Genomic DNA, 16,328 nt, shown 5'->3' with positions numbered 1-16,328 from the left:
TTAATACCAGAGTTAACCTCAAACACAATAGAAATAAAAATATTATTGTTGAATTCAAATAGGTTTAAAACGAAGACTCTTCAAACAGGAAAAAATGATAAGAAACATAAAGCAACACAAGCAAGCATCCTAAAAGTGTATCCCAGGGTGGTGGAGGTCGGCTGGGTGGATTGGGATGGTTAGCGGGGGTGACAAAAATAATGGAAGGCTAATGACAGCGAGGGAAAAGTGCATAAATGCAGAGAGAACAAGTATGGAGGTTGTCTTGGGTGATAGCAACTAAGAGTGGGGGTGGATAGCGATGGGACAGCAGGGTGAAGGTGTTTCCTGGCCGTCCTAGGCAGAAGCATCACAGTGCAAAGGCTGGGACAACAGTGGCGAGCTGCGGTTTTGGTGGCAGCAATGCTAGAAGGGAGGGGAAGGTGACTGGTAGACAGAGAATCATATAAAACTTCCACCTAAGGGCTGTTTGCGATGGTTGCAGCAAGGTACGGTGACAGGGGAGCGATGTGGGTGGCTGCGGAAGGGAAAAGGGAAAAATAATCACCACCTCGGGCGAGGGGTATAGCACGAGAAGGGGATGACGTCGGCTGTTGTTCTAACAAAAATCTGAAAGAAAGACACAATTATCTACCCTAAAATTAGGAAACATGCATATAAATAGACTCCAAGCAGGTGGGAAATAGAAAAAAAGAATAAAAAAGAAATCGGTGGGCGGCAAATCCTGACTCCCAGTTGGCCGTAATCGGGAAAGGAAATGCAGGTGGGGCGTAAACGACAACTTCTAGCTTTAAGAAAGGGAAGGAAGGCGAGAATCATGAAAGGAGAGGAAGGTGGGGCGTGAACGACAAATCTCAACTCTAAGAAGGTTTTGGCCAGTTTAGCAGGAGGTTGGACCAAACCCTCCCCAAGCCGGTTTAGCCAGCCTCCCATAACCCTTATCAAGCTTCCAGGATTTTATGTCCCGCCTTCCAAGCCTCGCATCACTCTTGCCCATCTTTTTTTTCCCATGTTTATTTTTAATATTTGGTTATTGGGATAATTACATATAGAGTACCCGAAAAATTGATATTTACACATCAAGCACCCAAAATTTGACAAAAATGAAAAATATGGGTTAGATTTTTATCATGAATTTTGATATTTGAGTGAGAATTTGAAACTTCGATGAGCAAGGGCGCTTGATTTGTAAATAGCAATATTTATGGTCCTCTTTATGTAATTGCCCCTTTTTTAATTTTGAAAAGATGTATATTCCTCATTGTTGACCTCATTTTTTAGGTCATTTCTTTTTTTAGGGTCTTAGGATCTAGCTTTAGGAGTTCCTATTGACCATCTTAGAAAACTAGAATTGGGGCCCACCCATTTTAGAAATTTCAGACACTTTTGATTCTCTTGTGATGTCTAACATTTATGGCCCAGGACCATCGTCTTATGTACGAGCGGTTAATGGCTACTATGTGAAGACTCAGGGAGAAGCTCCCAATAAGATTTCAAGCTCTAGGAAAACATCGTCACGACTTTTTCGCCACATACACACACAAAATGCACAAAATTCAATGAATTGCACGAGGTCGGACTTCAACTGAGCCTAAAGATGGGTGAAATTGCGAACTTCTCCAGATGACCCCCGATGACAAATTGGACTGCGTCAACGAGTCCGGGACACCAATTTCACTAATTTTGGTAGGAAATGACACTCATATTGTCATATTTTCGACATGATAAAATCGACACACAAATCGATGAATTCGTCAAAATGACTTCCGATGGCAAAACGGACCGCGCCAACTCGTCCGAAACATTAGAATTACCCAAAATTGATATCCATTTTGTGAAGATGTGACATACTAATAAAAATGCACAAATCAAATTTTATTTTTGAAATAATTAATATTTTCATGCTTATATTATTATTTATAATCTTAATTATAAGCCCTAAACCATATACTCATACGTTCAATTACCCATTTATCCATCCCGTGACTCAATCTTGCGGCTCGATCGAAGCCTGGCTCGTCGCTCGTGCCCTAGCTCCCTCGTCTCCTCTGTCGTTCGCGAAGAGGCCCTAGTCCCACGTCTCCTCTGTCATTCGTGCATGAAATGGCTCACCTTCTTCTCCTCACAAGCGGCATTTCGCTGCCGATTGAGCATGCGGCTCGCCTCTTCGAGCTCCACTCGACCAAGCAGCCCTCCCACTGCAAAGATCCACCCGACCTGGCCGATGCTTCTCCTCCTCAAGGCTGTACGCTCTCTTTGTTATGGTGTCGTTTCCTTCCCCCTTTTTCGATTGGTTGGCTAGGGCGGCGAACGTGTGGCTTTTCTTTTTTTTCGTTTCTTTGGCTATTAGCTCACAGGGAGGGTCTAAGGTTGGCCAAAATTTCTGAGAGTGGAGAGGTGCTGCCAAAATCTCTTATAATTTTATTCTTACTTGTTCTTTTCATCCTCTGTGGCTTGGGGGTTGTTGAAAGTTTCTGGAGAAAAAGGAGAGTGGCTTTGGAGTGCTGCTCGAAAGGCTGTTTTCCTTTTTTTGGATCTGCCGTACTTTTTTTGCTTTGAGTCGACATTAAGAGGTATTCTTCTCCTCTCCTCTATTTTACATCATTTCGGATGGCATGAAATATAAAAGCATGAAATATGGCATGAAATATAAAAGTTTATTTTGAAGCTTAAGCATGAGTATTTGCTTAGAATGGTGAGAAATGAATCATGCATATATATGGATCACCTCTACTTTTCTTTTGCTTGAAACACTTGAAAATATGGCTAAGGTGGTCTTGGAATGCATTTTACTCCTTTAGAAATACATATGGAAAAGCATGTTTGAGACCTGTCTTTATTACCTTCGTTGCTTGAAATATTTGGAAGTATGAAATGCATGCTGGAAATTATTTTATGAGATGGAACAATGTGTTTGAGGCTTATTTCATGCTTCTCTTGCTGCCCCTTACTAGAGTATATGCCGGAAATTTGTCTATGGAAAGATATGTTTGAAGATATGTTTGAGGGCTTATTTCATGCTTCCTGTTTTGCCCCATGTATTGGACTAGGTTTGCCCTTTTCTTGGGCTCGGTTTTGGCTTTATAGAATCTGACTTTTATGACTTTGTTTTGACTCACTTAGTGAGTTCGATTTACTTGGAATATTTCTCTGTTTTTGCTCCCTTTTGCTAGATTCGGTTTTTCGGTTTTGCCCATTTGCTTTGCCCATTTGCTGAGCTTGGTTTGCCCCTCTCTTGGGGTCGATTTGGGCTCTATTTTGGTGATTTAGGTTGGCTGAAACTCTCACTGTTTTAGGTCTTTTCTTGGGTTTGGTTTGCCCCTGTGCTGGGCTCGATTTGCCCCTGTGCTGGGCTCGGTTTTGCCCATTTGCTGAGCTTGGTTTGCCCCTCTCTTGGGGTCGATTTAGGCTCTGTTTTGGTGATTTATGTTGACTGAAATCTCTTACTGTTTTGGATCTTCTCTTAGGCTTGGTTTGCCCCAGTGCTGGCTCCGTTTTTCCTTTACCGGGGGGTGGGTCCTTTCTACTGGGTTTGGGTTAGCCTTGTTGAGAGAATGGTTTGGTAGCTTTGTTGGCTTAGTAAACTTTGGTTTGCTGCTTAGCCGTGAGTCTCATTTGGTGTTTACTACCTTTGAGATTGTTCTCGGGTTGTCTTTGACCGTGAGTTGGATTTGAAGTTGTTTTGTTGTCTTTGTGATACATGTGGCTTTACTCTTGAGCCCTCCTCTCTTTTGGCTCCTACTCTTGAATTAATTGGAGCTTGGTTGTGCTCGTTCTCACCTTACCCATGAGCCCTCCTCTCTTTTGGCTTTACCCGTGAGCCCTCATCTCTTTTGGCCTTACCCGTGAGCTATAATTTGTGATCTCTTGGTGGAGTAGATTGGGTTGGTGGTTGTTTCTCTCTATTGTCTTGGACACTTATATGGATAAATTCATGTTTAAAAAAAAATGATGAAAAGCAAAGAGCTTTTGCTTAAAAATGGAGTTGAATGGAATTGGTATTTGTATAGCTTTTGAAAATTTGGAAATTCATTCTCTATGGATTATTCTCTTTTGCTTTGTGACATATGATAAGTTCTTTCAAGAAATTGTAAACTTGATATAAATTGAATTCATAAAGGGGTTTGGAAATTCATAAAATTGTTATGCGTTGATTCATTTATGAAAAGTGAGAAGATGATACCTTTCTAAGATTGATTCAAGGATCTTGAGGCCTTATTTAATGAAGTTCAAATTGCATTTTTTAGGCTTTATTCATTAAAATTTGATTTACATGTTGAGACTTTCATATATCAATTTGAATATTTTAAGTGTTGATCTTTGGAGATCACCTTTTTACCTTTTTACGAATTTAAACGTTTTTTTAGACCGATACATTCATGATTTCGTTTTAAGCTTTACTGATTTAACTTTGTTTTAAAAATGGATCGGTCTCTTCTTCGTTCATTTTGTTTTTTTTTTTAACGGTCAAGTTAAAAATGAGAATTTCCGATTTAATTATCTTTAGAAATAATTCATAGTCTTAAGGGAAATATGAGGGGAAGAGAAAGGGAGAGGAGAGAAGATTGAAGAATGAAATTTGGTTCTTTGAGATGATAAAACCTGAGAAGGGGATAGAATAGTAAACCATTCACTATTTCTTATGTGTAGGAAAGATAAAATTATAATTGGAAAAATAGTTGAGAGTTGGAAGAAAGTGAGAGTTTAGATAACGATTAGGAATATGGATTGAAAAACCAGTAGACTTGCATTTAGGTCTCTTAAGCTTTGAATAAACCTGAACCCAAATGCTTTAACTAGGATTGAAGCACATTTCACACCCCTTTTGGCAAAAATTATAGGTTTACCCCTAGGTCTTAGGAGCCTGATAGCGAGTTAAGCTTGATCTAAAGATGTTCGAGGATCAGTTGAAGACACTTAATTGAAGATAGACACTTTAGAACACTTCAGACTCAAACTAAAGTGTAGGCTTCCTAGGTCATAGGAGCACACCCTGAGAAATAGTTTATCATCCTAATTTTCAAATGAACCTAAGAAGCCAGACATTTGACCCTAGTTGATAAGTTAATTAAGACACTAGACACGAGAGTGCACTAGATTGTGATTCATGACTGATTTAATTAAATCAAATAATGAAATTCCTGTCTTAACTTGACCAAAATTGAAACTCAATGCTCCAGGATTTGAGTTTGTCTTACACTCAGATCCTCCTGGCGATTGGGGACATCCTTAATATCACATATAAATCTTCTATTTTTGGTTCTTTATATGTGATATTGTATTTTGTTTTATTTATTTGTCTTTTTCTGCAATTTACCTGCTTTTCTCAAGTCTTTTTCAGGTTATATTTTCTTCTTTTACACAGCGCATAATAGCTAAACTTAAAGGAGTAAAACCTCTCAGGTGTACAGGTTTAATTTACATTACAATATTTTATTTCACAGCATGTTATATTGTTCTCATAGCTTGTTATACTCTTCTTTCAGCATGCTATACTGTCTTTTCTTTCTACTGTACACTGTACTGTTCCTTTCTTTTATACTGCATGTTTAGTTATTTTGATACACACTATGCCTTAGTTTAGGAAAACCTAGTGGTTAGGTGTATTTTCAAAACTAAAACTAAACCAGGAGGTGCTACTACGAAGAGCTTGGAGCTAACATCGTGGGCAGAGCGAAAAGGAACAACTTCAAGGTGGACCTGCAACAGCAAAAATGTCAAAACACATCACATAAATATTTTCACGTCACCTATCACTTCATTTAGTTTAAATAATAACCCATAGGATCACTCTTTAGGCTTTTTTGCACAACTCTGTTGTGCAATTATAAGTCCTAACACTTTAGGATTTCGAGGTTACCGTGCGGTACGGTGTAAATCCTTCTATCTTTTTAGGCTATTTGCACAGTTCGATATTGTGTAAACATAAGTCCTAAATCATAAATAATTTGCAGGATTGAAATGTCAAATTAAATCACTTCAAAATACATAAAACCAAACAATAGGATAGTTGGGAGTTCACTGGGGTTTTCCCCGGATCTGTGATATCCCCTACTTTTCTTCCCTTTGGATTCCTTAAATAATTGTTCCTATTTTGAGTCATTCCCATTTGATTTTCCCATGTCCAATCGTGAAAACCTAAACTTTGAAATCTTGAAAGCAAAACCACCTGATTTTAATCGAGAGTTTTCTTAAGTGACCCTCAGTCATTTAAGATGTGATTAACTATAGAGGTTTGCCTCTATAGAGAACCTGGAACCCAGATAAAATAAACTCTATCTAGTTTTTATGTTAGATAGGGGAACTTGTTGGTTTTTTTATAAAATATTTCGCAGACCAAAACGGATGTCACAAATTTTATTAGTTTAGGTGATTGAACCCCTATTACAAGTGATATATTTATTCTTCGGGATAAGTGTATTACTTGTAGTATTGTATTCAATCATTTAAACTATTTAAAATGTGAGACTCGTTTGGTTTCACCTATTTTAAAATTAAAATGTTACTTTTAAAAATAAAAAAAAGTGGTTATATTCATATTTAAATTATTTTTTTTGAAAATCACAAAATCATTTACTTTTTCAAATCACGAAGTTAAAAAAATGGCCGACACTCATAAGAGTCAATTCCTCAGTTTTTGAAGCTAATAAAATGAAGGCTTAATTACTGTTTAATTATTGTAAAAGCGCGTGCATATTAATTAATATGCTTTACATGGTTGCACAAATATTAAAGTAATTTTCCTTTATTTAAGAAATGACAACTTTCTTACTCCCAAAAATAATGATAACTACCTTTGAGCTTTTACAGCATTGACCATGGAAAGAAGATAAGACCGACAGATGTTTTAAAAACATGCATGCTTTTAATGTTTAGAAGTTGATGTCATCTGTTCTTTCGAATGAACTCGTAAAGTTTTGTTGTCTGGAGGGTAACGAACTCTTCTTTGTTTTACTGTCTTTAGTTAGGCTGACTCTTTTTTACTGCTGGAATATTAGCTTATTGTGACATCAGAAAGAGAGAAATTATGAGGAATTTACTCAAACTGAAGTCCATCCCTTGGAATAAAATAACATGAATCTGGGGAGGTCATTCACTTAATTTGGCCTTTTGAACTAGTTTAAATTGATTTTTGTCAATGAACAAGACGTTAGAAAAGGTTGAAAGTGCTGGAATTGAATTTCGGAAAAAATGCAATTGATTTTGCAAAGAGGTTTGTGATTGATTTTTATGTTGTATTGGGAGTTAGGAAATGAGTTCATCTTTTAACGTTTGAAAAGAAAATTGTCATCAGTTAGCCAGGATTGTGCTAGATATTCGTAAAAAACTCGGATATTTTATTTGTAGTTCTTTCAATCAAACATCTAAAGAACAATTCGAATTCTTCTTCTGGCTCAACCTTAAATTTTTACATAATATTTCAGTTGTCTTTCAAGAATTTTTATTCTTTGCCATTGCATGTACCATTATCAACATCAAACTTCTAACTATTTTTCAGCTTCACAAAGATTGCCCAATAGCAGAGGTTAGCCTGAGGCTTCCTGGGGATCACAACGTTCTCAATTCTTTAGCAGTTAAGTGCAATACATTACTGTTTCTGCTCCTTTTGAATCTACTGCAGTTTGTGAGAACTTCAGATTAATATATCATTTTCTTCTTTTTGTTTGCTTTAATAAGATCTGCTTGTAGCAAAATGATATACAAAGCCTTCTTTTGTCAAATAATAGATGATTTAAAAATTTTCTATGTTTAATTATGTTTATCTTGTTATCACATACTATGGAGCTTGCAATGTTAGAAAGTACGCCATTGCCTTGCTTGGAAGAATATTAAATCATTAAATATTGCGCTCGAAGAGTAAGGTCAGCTTGCAGAGTTGGGTCAAAGTTACCATCCCACACAAGGATAAAATAAAAACTCTACAGCCATTTGAGCAGGAGAATTAATTGGGATGAGGGAGATATGATGAATCTTTACAACACTATTTATAAGTATAAGTAAACTTACTGTAAATTAAATCAAGAGTTTTGGTTGCGGAGAAGAATAATTTACTATATCATACAAAATATTATTCCAAATGCCCATTTGAACTTTTAATCAGCAGTAGTGTAGATGACCTAATACAAAAAAGAGAAAAAGGAAAAGAAAGAAAGAACAATTAGTCATGCCAACTTTTCTTTCTCTCCAAATTTCATATACATATATTTTTCATTCAAAATACATCATTCTTGAGAACGTCATTACAATCACTCAAATGACCATTGCAAGGTACAAGCATATTAAATTTGCTAATATCTTTTTTTTTTTTCAGAAATACCTGCAGTGGAAATTTTTAGAACTTATTCACGTTGAAAAAGGTATTCATCAGGTTGCATATTTATGTTTTGGACGGAATAAAAGAATTTAGATACAAGAAGGTAATTAGATGCAAGAAGATTTATATGTCAAAGTTTCGGTCCTTTTGGAATGATGGATATTTTGGCAACTGTAATAACAAATTATGCAATACTGTTTCAAATTAAAATGACTCACTGAAATACCAGTTGAACGACCAAGAATGAATTCTGGATATTAACTGCGTCCAAATTGATTGTTCTAAAGTTTTGAAGTTTGTTATTCAGGATTTATTCTAGGGTTATTTCTTGTATTGTTGTCTTGAAACACTTGCTGTGTTCTGAAATCTTGAAATGTTGCCGTTTATCTACTTGGATTACGAAATAGTAGAATTTCAGAAGTTCCATTTCAGAGTGAACCTGTCCTCAACCATTTTTTGTGGACATGCTACTGTCAAGCCAAAGTTTTTTTAAGCCACATGAGAATCGTCAATCTTCTTCATGTCCCTCATGCTCAATAGGCATTATGATTTCTTCTCTCATTTTCAGGGGTTCCTACTAAATCAATAAATTATTATAATGGAGAAAATATTGGATTGACACCTATAAAATATAATAACTTAAATTAGACTTGCGATTTCAATACATACAAAACAAGCAAACATATGTTTATTAGATGGGTGTATAAATTAAATGTCAGAGGTTTGGAAGAAAAATTTGATTGACCTGAAATTGCATGGGTTGATTCAAATTTGTTTGTGGTGGACAATACCTAGACTTAATTGATGTAATTGTATAGAGAATAAAGAAGAGAAGAAAAGAATCTAGAGAGAAGCTTTGTGAGTTCACTACATTGCCTAAAAAATTTAAGATTAGTGACACTGATTTGTGACTCCTAGAATTATCCCTGGACCTCCTATTAATACATAAAAGGCGAGACATCTCCACAGGAAAGATTACATTCAAGAAAAAATAATAAATTATGTGATGAGGCCTTATGAAACCTTGTCATAAATTGATTCTTTTAAGCTATAGCTATACATTAGTGATTTCCAATTGAAGAGTGAACTCACATTAACTCATTGCCCCACTTCACCTGCTTGGGCCTAGCTTGGACGAGTAGCCATGCTGAGTGTTTGGGATAGTCATGTTTGCTTGGCCTCTGAGGCTGAATACAAGGGTAGGTATATTGAAAACTTTTAATTTTAAGAAAATTTCACAAAAAAATTGGGTTACCATGTATGGTTGGCGCCTAAGCCGAGAACAGTTTGCTGGAGTGCTTAGGGCGACTTTAGTATTGCTGGCAAGTTTACGAAAACAATATGACTATTGGTCAACTTTCGAGATTAAGTATGCTCGCTTATATGATTTTGGTGAATTCACTTTAGTTGGTTTGATTGGCTAGCACCGTTTGACTAGTTGAGTAGCCTCGAACTTGGCTCGACCGAATTTTTAGTGTATAGCATGGATAACAGTTGTTCAAAATGATTTATGAGAATATTTTTAATACCTCAAACAACACTTAGTAGGAATGAGTAGGAAATGAGAATTCATAGTGTTAACCTAAAATAGTTGGGATAAAGCTATTGATGATGATGATAATCCTTTTTTAAATAGCTTGATTGGCAGGTATAGTTGTCTCCCAACAAATCAATTCTCCTGCTTTATCTTCAACATAATATTAGATTATTTTGGTCTTTATTTTATATTGATGAATCGCACTCATTATTTTGGTACACTCATTATTTATTAAAATTCTATTTGTTTCTTGAGGTTTTGGTATTTTATAACTGAAGTGTTAGGATTATTTCACACATCATACCTTAGCATGTAAATGGTTAGGTAGTTATGAATCTCTATCTTCTTTATTTTTAGAGCAAAGTTCATTCTTCATGTATTTTTGTTTCTTCTCTGACTTTCAAGGTTATCGCCACAATTTCTAACTTGATGAAAGATGGAGACAATGTTTACGACACCATCGACTCGGTTAAGTACCACTTGAGCAAATTTGAAGGCATTTCCAGAAGATTTGATTTCATCGGTGAAGTGAATGGATGCCGCGTATATGAAGACTATGCCCATCATCCAACAGAGGTCCGTGCCACACTTCAAGCTGCGAGGCAACAGTTTCCCTTTCAGCCTTTGTGGGTTGTATTTCAAGCGCATTCCTTCAGGTTTATCTTTTCTTTCCAATTGGATTCTCTATATCTCCAATTTCTGATACCTTGATATGGTTTAACATTCTGATTCACTTATATGAATGGGTTACAGTCGTATTGCTGCCCTCATGAAAGATTTTAGCACTTCCTTCAATTATGCAGATTATGTAATTGTAACTGAGGTACTCAAGGATGGATTGACTTTTGTATAAATCTGTGGGGCATTTACATACATTCCACAAAATTCTTATCTATTTACATATCTAACACCTCTACCTTCATATTTACATGCATAAATCTCAAATCTTTATTACTATTGATGTGTCGTCAACAAAATTTTATCAAGCACGAATATCGATGTATTTTTTATAAATGATATTCCAAATTCATATTCAAGACCATTAGGGCTTCAATTTTAGCAATTTTATAGTCAAACTAACCGCCTCGACAAGGTGAATCTAATGATGTCAAAATTGGGTCAATCCGGGTCCAATCAAGCTCATATCATTGGAGGTTTTTTATCATTAATTCAATGATCAAATGAACTCCAAATGTGAGATATTTGTAGTCAAATTAAACGTCTCGATGAAAGAAATCCAACGAACCCAAGATCGTTAAATTTCGATGTCATAAAGGCACCTAAATTTTTAAAAAATCACTTTAATCAAGAGGGATCAACATGGATCGTCCGATCAGGTGGTTAGGAAAGTTGTATGCCAAAAGACAAAAATGCCCCTCCTTAAAAGGTTATAAATAGGTCTTCTCTCTTCACTTAGGAGGGAGGAGAAGAGAAGTATAATTCCATTGTCTGTTTTGAAGAGAAGATTCGGCGAGTAACCATCGGCCTCTGTAGTTGCCAATAACCGTCAACCACTACCTGCTTCCACCGACCACTGACCGACATCAACCACTACTTGCAACCGTTGTAGTCAAAATATTTATGTTTTGTCTAACACTTGCATTATCTTTATGTTTTATAAAAATAAATGCAATTATTACTGTAAGATTGTAACCCCATTTCTCCCTGTTGTGAGAGAAGAGCACACCTCTGTATTTATAATCACATAGTGGATTACTTTGGCTTGACTAGACCTTATGTTTTTCCCTCACAAGGTTTTTCCACGTATGCGCATAGAGGCATGCTCTTGCGCCTTGTGGGGAAAGGCAATAACAACCTGGAAGAAACTTTAATCTGTGGAGAAGTAGTGCGGCTCTTCTTTCCCCCTCAAATGGGCTATTTATAGTATTAATTTAGAAAAAAGTGATGAAAATTTCATATTATTTGAGTATTACTCTGCAAGAAAACTTGAGGGTGCGCGCAACCATGCTTGGGAATGGTTTCGCAGCCTCCCACACTTCGGCATCCACTTCCATGCCCAAAATTGTGCTGCCAATGTCCATGCCCCACGTTACGCGCGTGCGCACTCTTGTGCCCTGCACCTGCTCACCCTCTTGCGTATCATTACCTTTCAGCTCGCCTTTGTGCTTGCCTGCTGATCCCATTACATCCTTACACACATCATTGTACTCATTTGCTTGTATGCCCGCACATGTGGTTTTTTCCCTTCCAGGATTTTTCTACATAAAAAATCTTGACGTCTCATCCAACTTCATTGCTTTTATCTCTGTTTGATGTATCTTCATGCAATGCTAAGATTTTAATATATCACTCAACTATCATGAATTTTCTAGCAGACACAACTATATAAAAAATATCACTATTATTAAGGTTTTTAGTAATGAAATTACCTTTTGATGCATAGGTTTTTGACACCAAAGTGCTATAAATGTCGATATGAAACATTGGGTGTTATATATGTAATTACATAAGAACTGTGGTATGCATGTAAACTTACCTAAATCTATTTTGATTGGCAATTACTGACAAGCAAGCATGGTTTCTAGGTTTATTCTCCTAGAGAGAAAGATGAAGGTAAGGATTATGGGATGGAGCTAGCAACTACAATCAGTGGCCCAGCGTCTGAATATATTCCTAAAATGGTAAATAATGGCCATCATTTCTGTAATATTAATTGTTTTGCTCCTTTCATGCACTACAGAATGTGGTCATGGCTTTCCTTATTCTGTTGCTCTTTTGGTTAGGTGGATGTGCTCGAGAAATTAGTGCATGACATATCAGCACGAAGAAATGAAGAAACTGTTGTTTTCACCATTGGAACCAACAGTTAATATTTTAGTTATTTTTGTAGTATCATGCGACATGGGATAGCTCATTTTTAGTTGAAATTTTTGTAGTATCATGCATGATAATTGTTGACTAAACGGTTTTTAACCTTTTCTTTTTTAGATGAAATGGCAGCCCTGGGGCCAAAACTCTTGAGAAGGTTGCAGGAAATATCATGAAATATTCAGCAGAAAAAAAAGTGAGTTAAGAAGATGATTTCTAGTTCTGTTGTTTGTTATGATTCTGAATATATATCGCATGATAATTGATAGAAAAGCTACGATACATTTCTCGATTTGACGAATCTGGTATGTTATTTTTTCAGGTGAGGGATTATGAAATGGTGGAAAATTTGAGCTTCAGTTATAGATTCTAAGTTATTTGGCTGCTTAATCTTGTTTGGTCTTCTGAAGCCAAAACATTGTTGGACATTCAAACAATGTTTAATAGTTCAGCAGGATGCAGAATTCCTAATTTTTCTCCATTGTACTTTATTTAACTGTAATAAATCTCAATTTGTTGCACTTGTGAGCAAAGATGTTCATTGATTTTAATAATATGAGAATTTGTGGATTGTAATATTCAGTTCTCTTAGGATATTCAAAGGTAACTGGGAAGATACTGATATGAGATCCAACATTGTTGTCGAATTCCCGAGCGGGACCTCTGAATTCTCGGGAAATGGGCCCAATTTTTTAATCTGATTTTTGTTTCTTATTTCTAATCAAGTTATTTTCTATCAAAGAATTTTTATATATTTGGTATTTGAATGTTTGAGATCATAATTTTTGTATTTGCGTGTTTGAGGGTAAAATGCTACTTATGCTCATTCTAACAAAAGTACTGGTGATACATATATTCTTGCCCTATTTCTACCATAATATCATAAGAATGAATAGTAGATTCCGGTGCATCTCGACAGGAAATGAATAGTAGATTCCGGTGCATCTCGACAGGTACTGCTAGATAGTTATGTTTTTATACTCAGTTAACAATTCCAAAGAGCATCCAAACTATTGATGGTATACATAGCCTGTAGTTGATAAGGTTATAGTGAGGTGTACTGATTTTATAATTTTGTCTAATGTTTTACATCCACCGTCCTTTCCAGTAAACCTTTTTATCCATTAGTATCATTATTCTCCAACTAAAATCTATTCCTTCATTTGATATTCCTAAGTTGATCTTTCAAGAGAAAGGGACTAATTTGACACTTGGGATTGGAACGTTAAATAGTGGAATTTGGTGTTTGGATAGAGAGATGATGACTCTCTACTACATCATAAACGCTTGGGACACTCTTTTTTTAGTTTATTGAGTCTATTGTATATGTTCTTGTATGAAAGACAAATAAACACGAACTTATATGTGATGCTTGTGAGTTTGGCAAGCTTCCTAGGAGCTCTTATTTTAGTTCTATGGATAGGAGTTTTTATGTTTTTTATTTGATACATTCTGATATTTGGGAACCTTCTACGAGTTTGACAAATGGTTATTAAAATTTTGTGACTTTTATTGATTATTTTCATTATGTTACTTGGTTGTATCTGATGAAAACTAAGAGTGATGTCCTTCCTTACTTTAAAGATTTCCACGAGGCAATCGATACTTAATATGGTGTAGTAGTGATGGTATTGAGATTTGAAAAATTGACAGAGTACTAACAATGCATTTGATAAATATTTTTCAGCCCATGGGATAGATCATCAAATCACATTTTCATAAAAACTAACACAAAATTGAGTTTCATGCAGATTATCGCTAACTGAACGGTTTTTAAGTTTTTCATTTTTAGATGAAATGGCAGCCCTGGGGCCAAAACTCTTAAGAATTTTGCAGGAAATATCATGAAATATTCAGCAGATCAAAAATGGGGTTAAAGAAGATGATTTCTAGTTCCGTTTTTTGTTGTGCTTCTGAATATATATCGCATGATAATTGTTAAAAAAGCTACGACACATTTCTCATTCCCGATTTGACTAATCTGGTATGTTGTTTTTTCAGGTGAGGGATTATGAAAAGGTGGAGAAATTTGAGCTTCGGTTATAGAATCTAAATTTCTTTGGCTGCTTAATCTTCTTCGGTCATCTGAAGCCAAAACATTGTTGGACATTCAAGCAATGCTTAATAGTTCAGAAGGCTCCAGAATTCCCAATTTTTCTCCATCAGACTTTGTTTAACTGTAATAAATCTCAATTTTCCGGTGAGTTTTCGAGAAATGAGCCCATTTTTTTAAGAAAAAATTTGATTTTTGTTTCTTATTTATAATCAATTTATTTTCTATCAGATAATTTTATTTATTTTGTATGTGAGAGTTTGAGAACATAATTTTTATTTCGAGTTTTTAGAGACTTTTGGTTTGTTTATTTATATTTTGGAGAGGATGTGTCTGATTTACTGTTTTAGGAATTATGTATCACCTTTTTTTTTTTTTTTGGCAAGTGATGTGTCTTTATCTTGGTTAGGAGCAGATAAAACTACACACTATTTTGTCATTTGCCTCATTATTGTCGCTAGGGGTAGGTAGCTGCATAATGGTTAAACATGTTGCCTCGCTCCAAATGTCATTGATCTACCATATCTCATTCACTTAAAATTTCACAACTGCCTTCTCATTAAATATGCTTCCCAAACATCTTCTAGGAGCCCTACAATAGTATTATATGATATTAGAGATTGCCACTCTAAAAATTCTAGGGATTTGTTTTTCTACCCCCAAATCCAAAATTTCAAAAAAAAAAAAAAAATCTTCCATAATTAAAATTCAATCATCCTAATTTCATCAACATTCTACATAGATATTTACAACCAGACCCTACTCCCAATCCACTTTAATTTGCAATCTTACATCTGTTGAAAATTTGATTGGGGGAGAAAGATGTCATGCCACCAAGAAGAAACGTTCAGCAAGGTGTCTAGAAATTTATTATGGAGGATATGCAACAAAAAATCTACTAACTTCAATAGAGGTTTGATGCCTTTGAGAGAAGATAATTTGGTGATATCAACCATAATCATAATGGTGACTTGCCATATCAAGAGGAGGAATTAGATCCCTTCTATCAGGAAGTTTTAAGTGTCAAAGAGTCAATTTTGCATCAATTTGGTAGGGAATATTAGAGAAGTTAGGATTTTGGAGTAAATGTGGATTTATTGGATTTTGAGAGTCGCATGGAGCTAAATAAATTTATTAAGAGATTTCAAATAATAAAATAAAATTTTGAGCGTAAAGACATTCTTCAAGACAAGATGGTTAAATTTGCAAACATTAAATTTAAAAAGAATGGTACTGTAGGGGGGAATTTTGAAGCTCTTATGTTAGCACACAACTAAATTTGATCAGCTCATGCTGTAAATATGAGTTGTTGGAACTAGAAGAGCATACAATATCGATGCATCTTAGAAATTTGATGTATCTATTAGTAATGTGGTGTAGTTGTTGCTATATTGGTCATTACTTTATGTATAGATCCTAGTCCTGAAGGTGGAGAGACAACACAACACTTATCAGGTCTACACCTTTAAAATAGGGTTCAAACATCAAATCAAATGGTAAGAATACACCTAATAGAGCGACCAAACAGACCCAACCTGATGAGAAACAAACCTAGAGTAGATAAAAGGTGGAGCCCATCAACGCCTCAAAATTCT

At 35.5% G+C, this 16,328-nt stretch overlaps 1 protein-coding gene across 2 annotated transcripts in view; it reads left to right on the top strand.

The window, feature by feature from the left end:
• The window catches only part of LOC110039368 (UDP-N-acetylmuramate--L-alanine ligase-like), a 109,790-nt gene extending 96,407 nt beyond the window's left edge, over window positions 1-13,383 (top strand). For both annotated transcript variants that reach the window (XM_020744402.1, XM_020744401.1), the window contains 7 exons: window positions 7,499-7,573; window positions 10,257-10,507; window positions 10,605-10,674; window positions 12,398-12,493; window positions 12,596-12,677; window positions 12,801-12,876; window positions 13,003-13,383. In XM_020744402.1, the coding sequence (XP_020600061.1) occupies window positions 7,499-7,573; window positions 10,257-10,507; window positions 10,605-10,674; window positions 12,398-12,493; window positions 12,596-12,677; window positions 12,801-12,856 (630 nt within the window). In that variant the 3' untranslated portion in view covers window positions 12,857-12,876; window positions 13,003-13,383. The remainder of the gene's footprint in view (window positions 1-7,498; window positions 7,574-10,256; window positions 10,508-10,604; window positions 10,675-12,397; window positions 12,494-12,595; window positions 12,678-12,800; window positions 12,877-13,002) is intronic.
• The last annotated feature ends 2,945 nt before the right edge of the window (window positions 13,384-16,328 follow it).

This window comes from Phalaenopsis equestris, unplaced genomic scaffold (assembly GCF_001263595.1).
Source record: "Phalaenopsis equestris unplaced genomic scaffold, ASM126359v1 Scaffold000002, whole genome shotgun sequence".
Lineage (NCBI taxonomy): Eukaryota > Viridiplantae > Streptophyta > Magnoliopsida > Asparagales > Orchidaceae > Phalaenopsis > Phalaenopsis equestris.
This window is presented reverse-complemented; position numbering and strand designations above follow the sequence as displayed.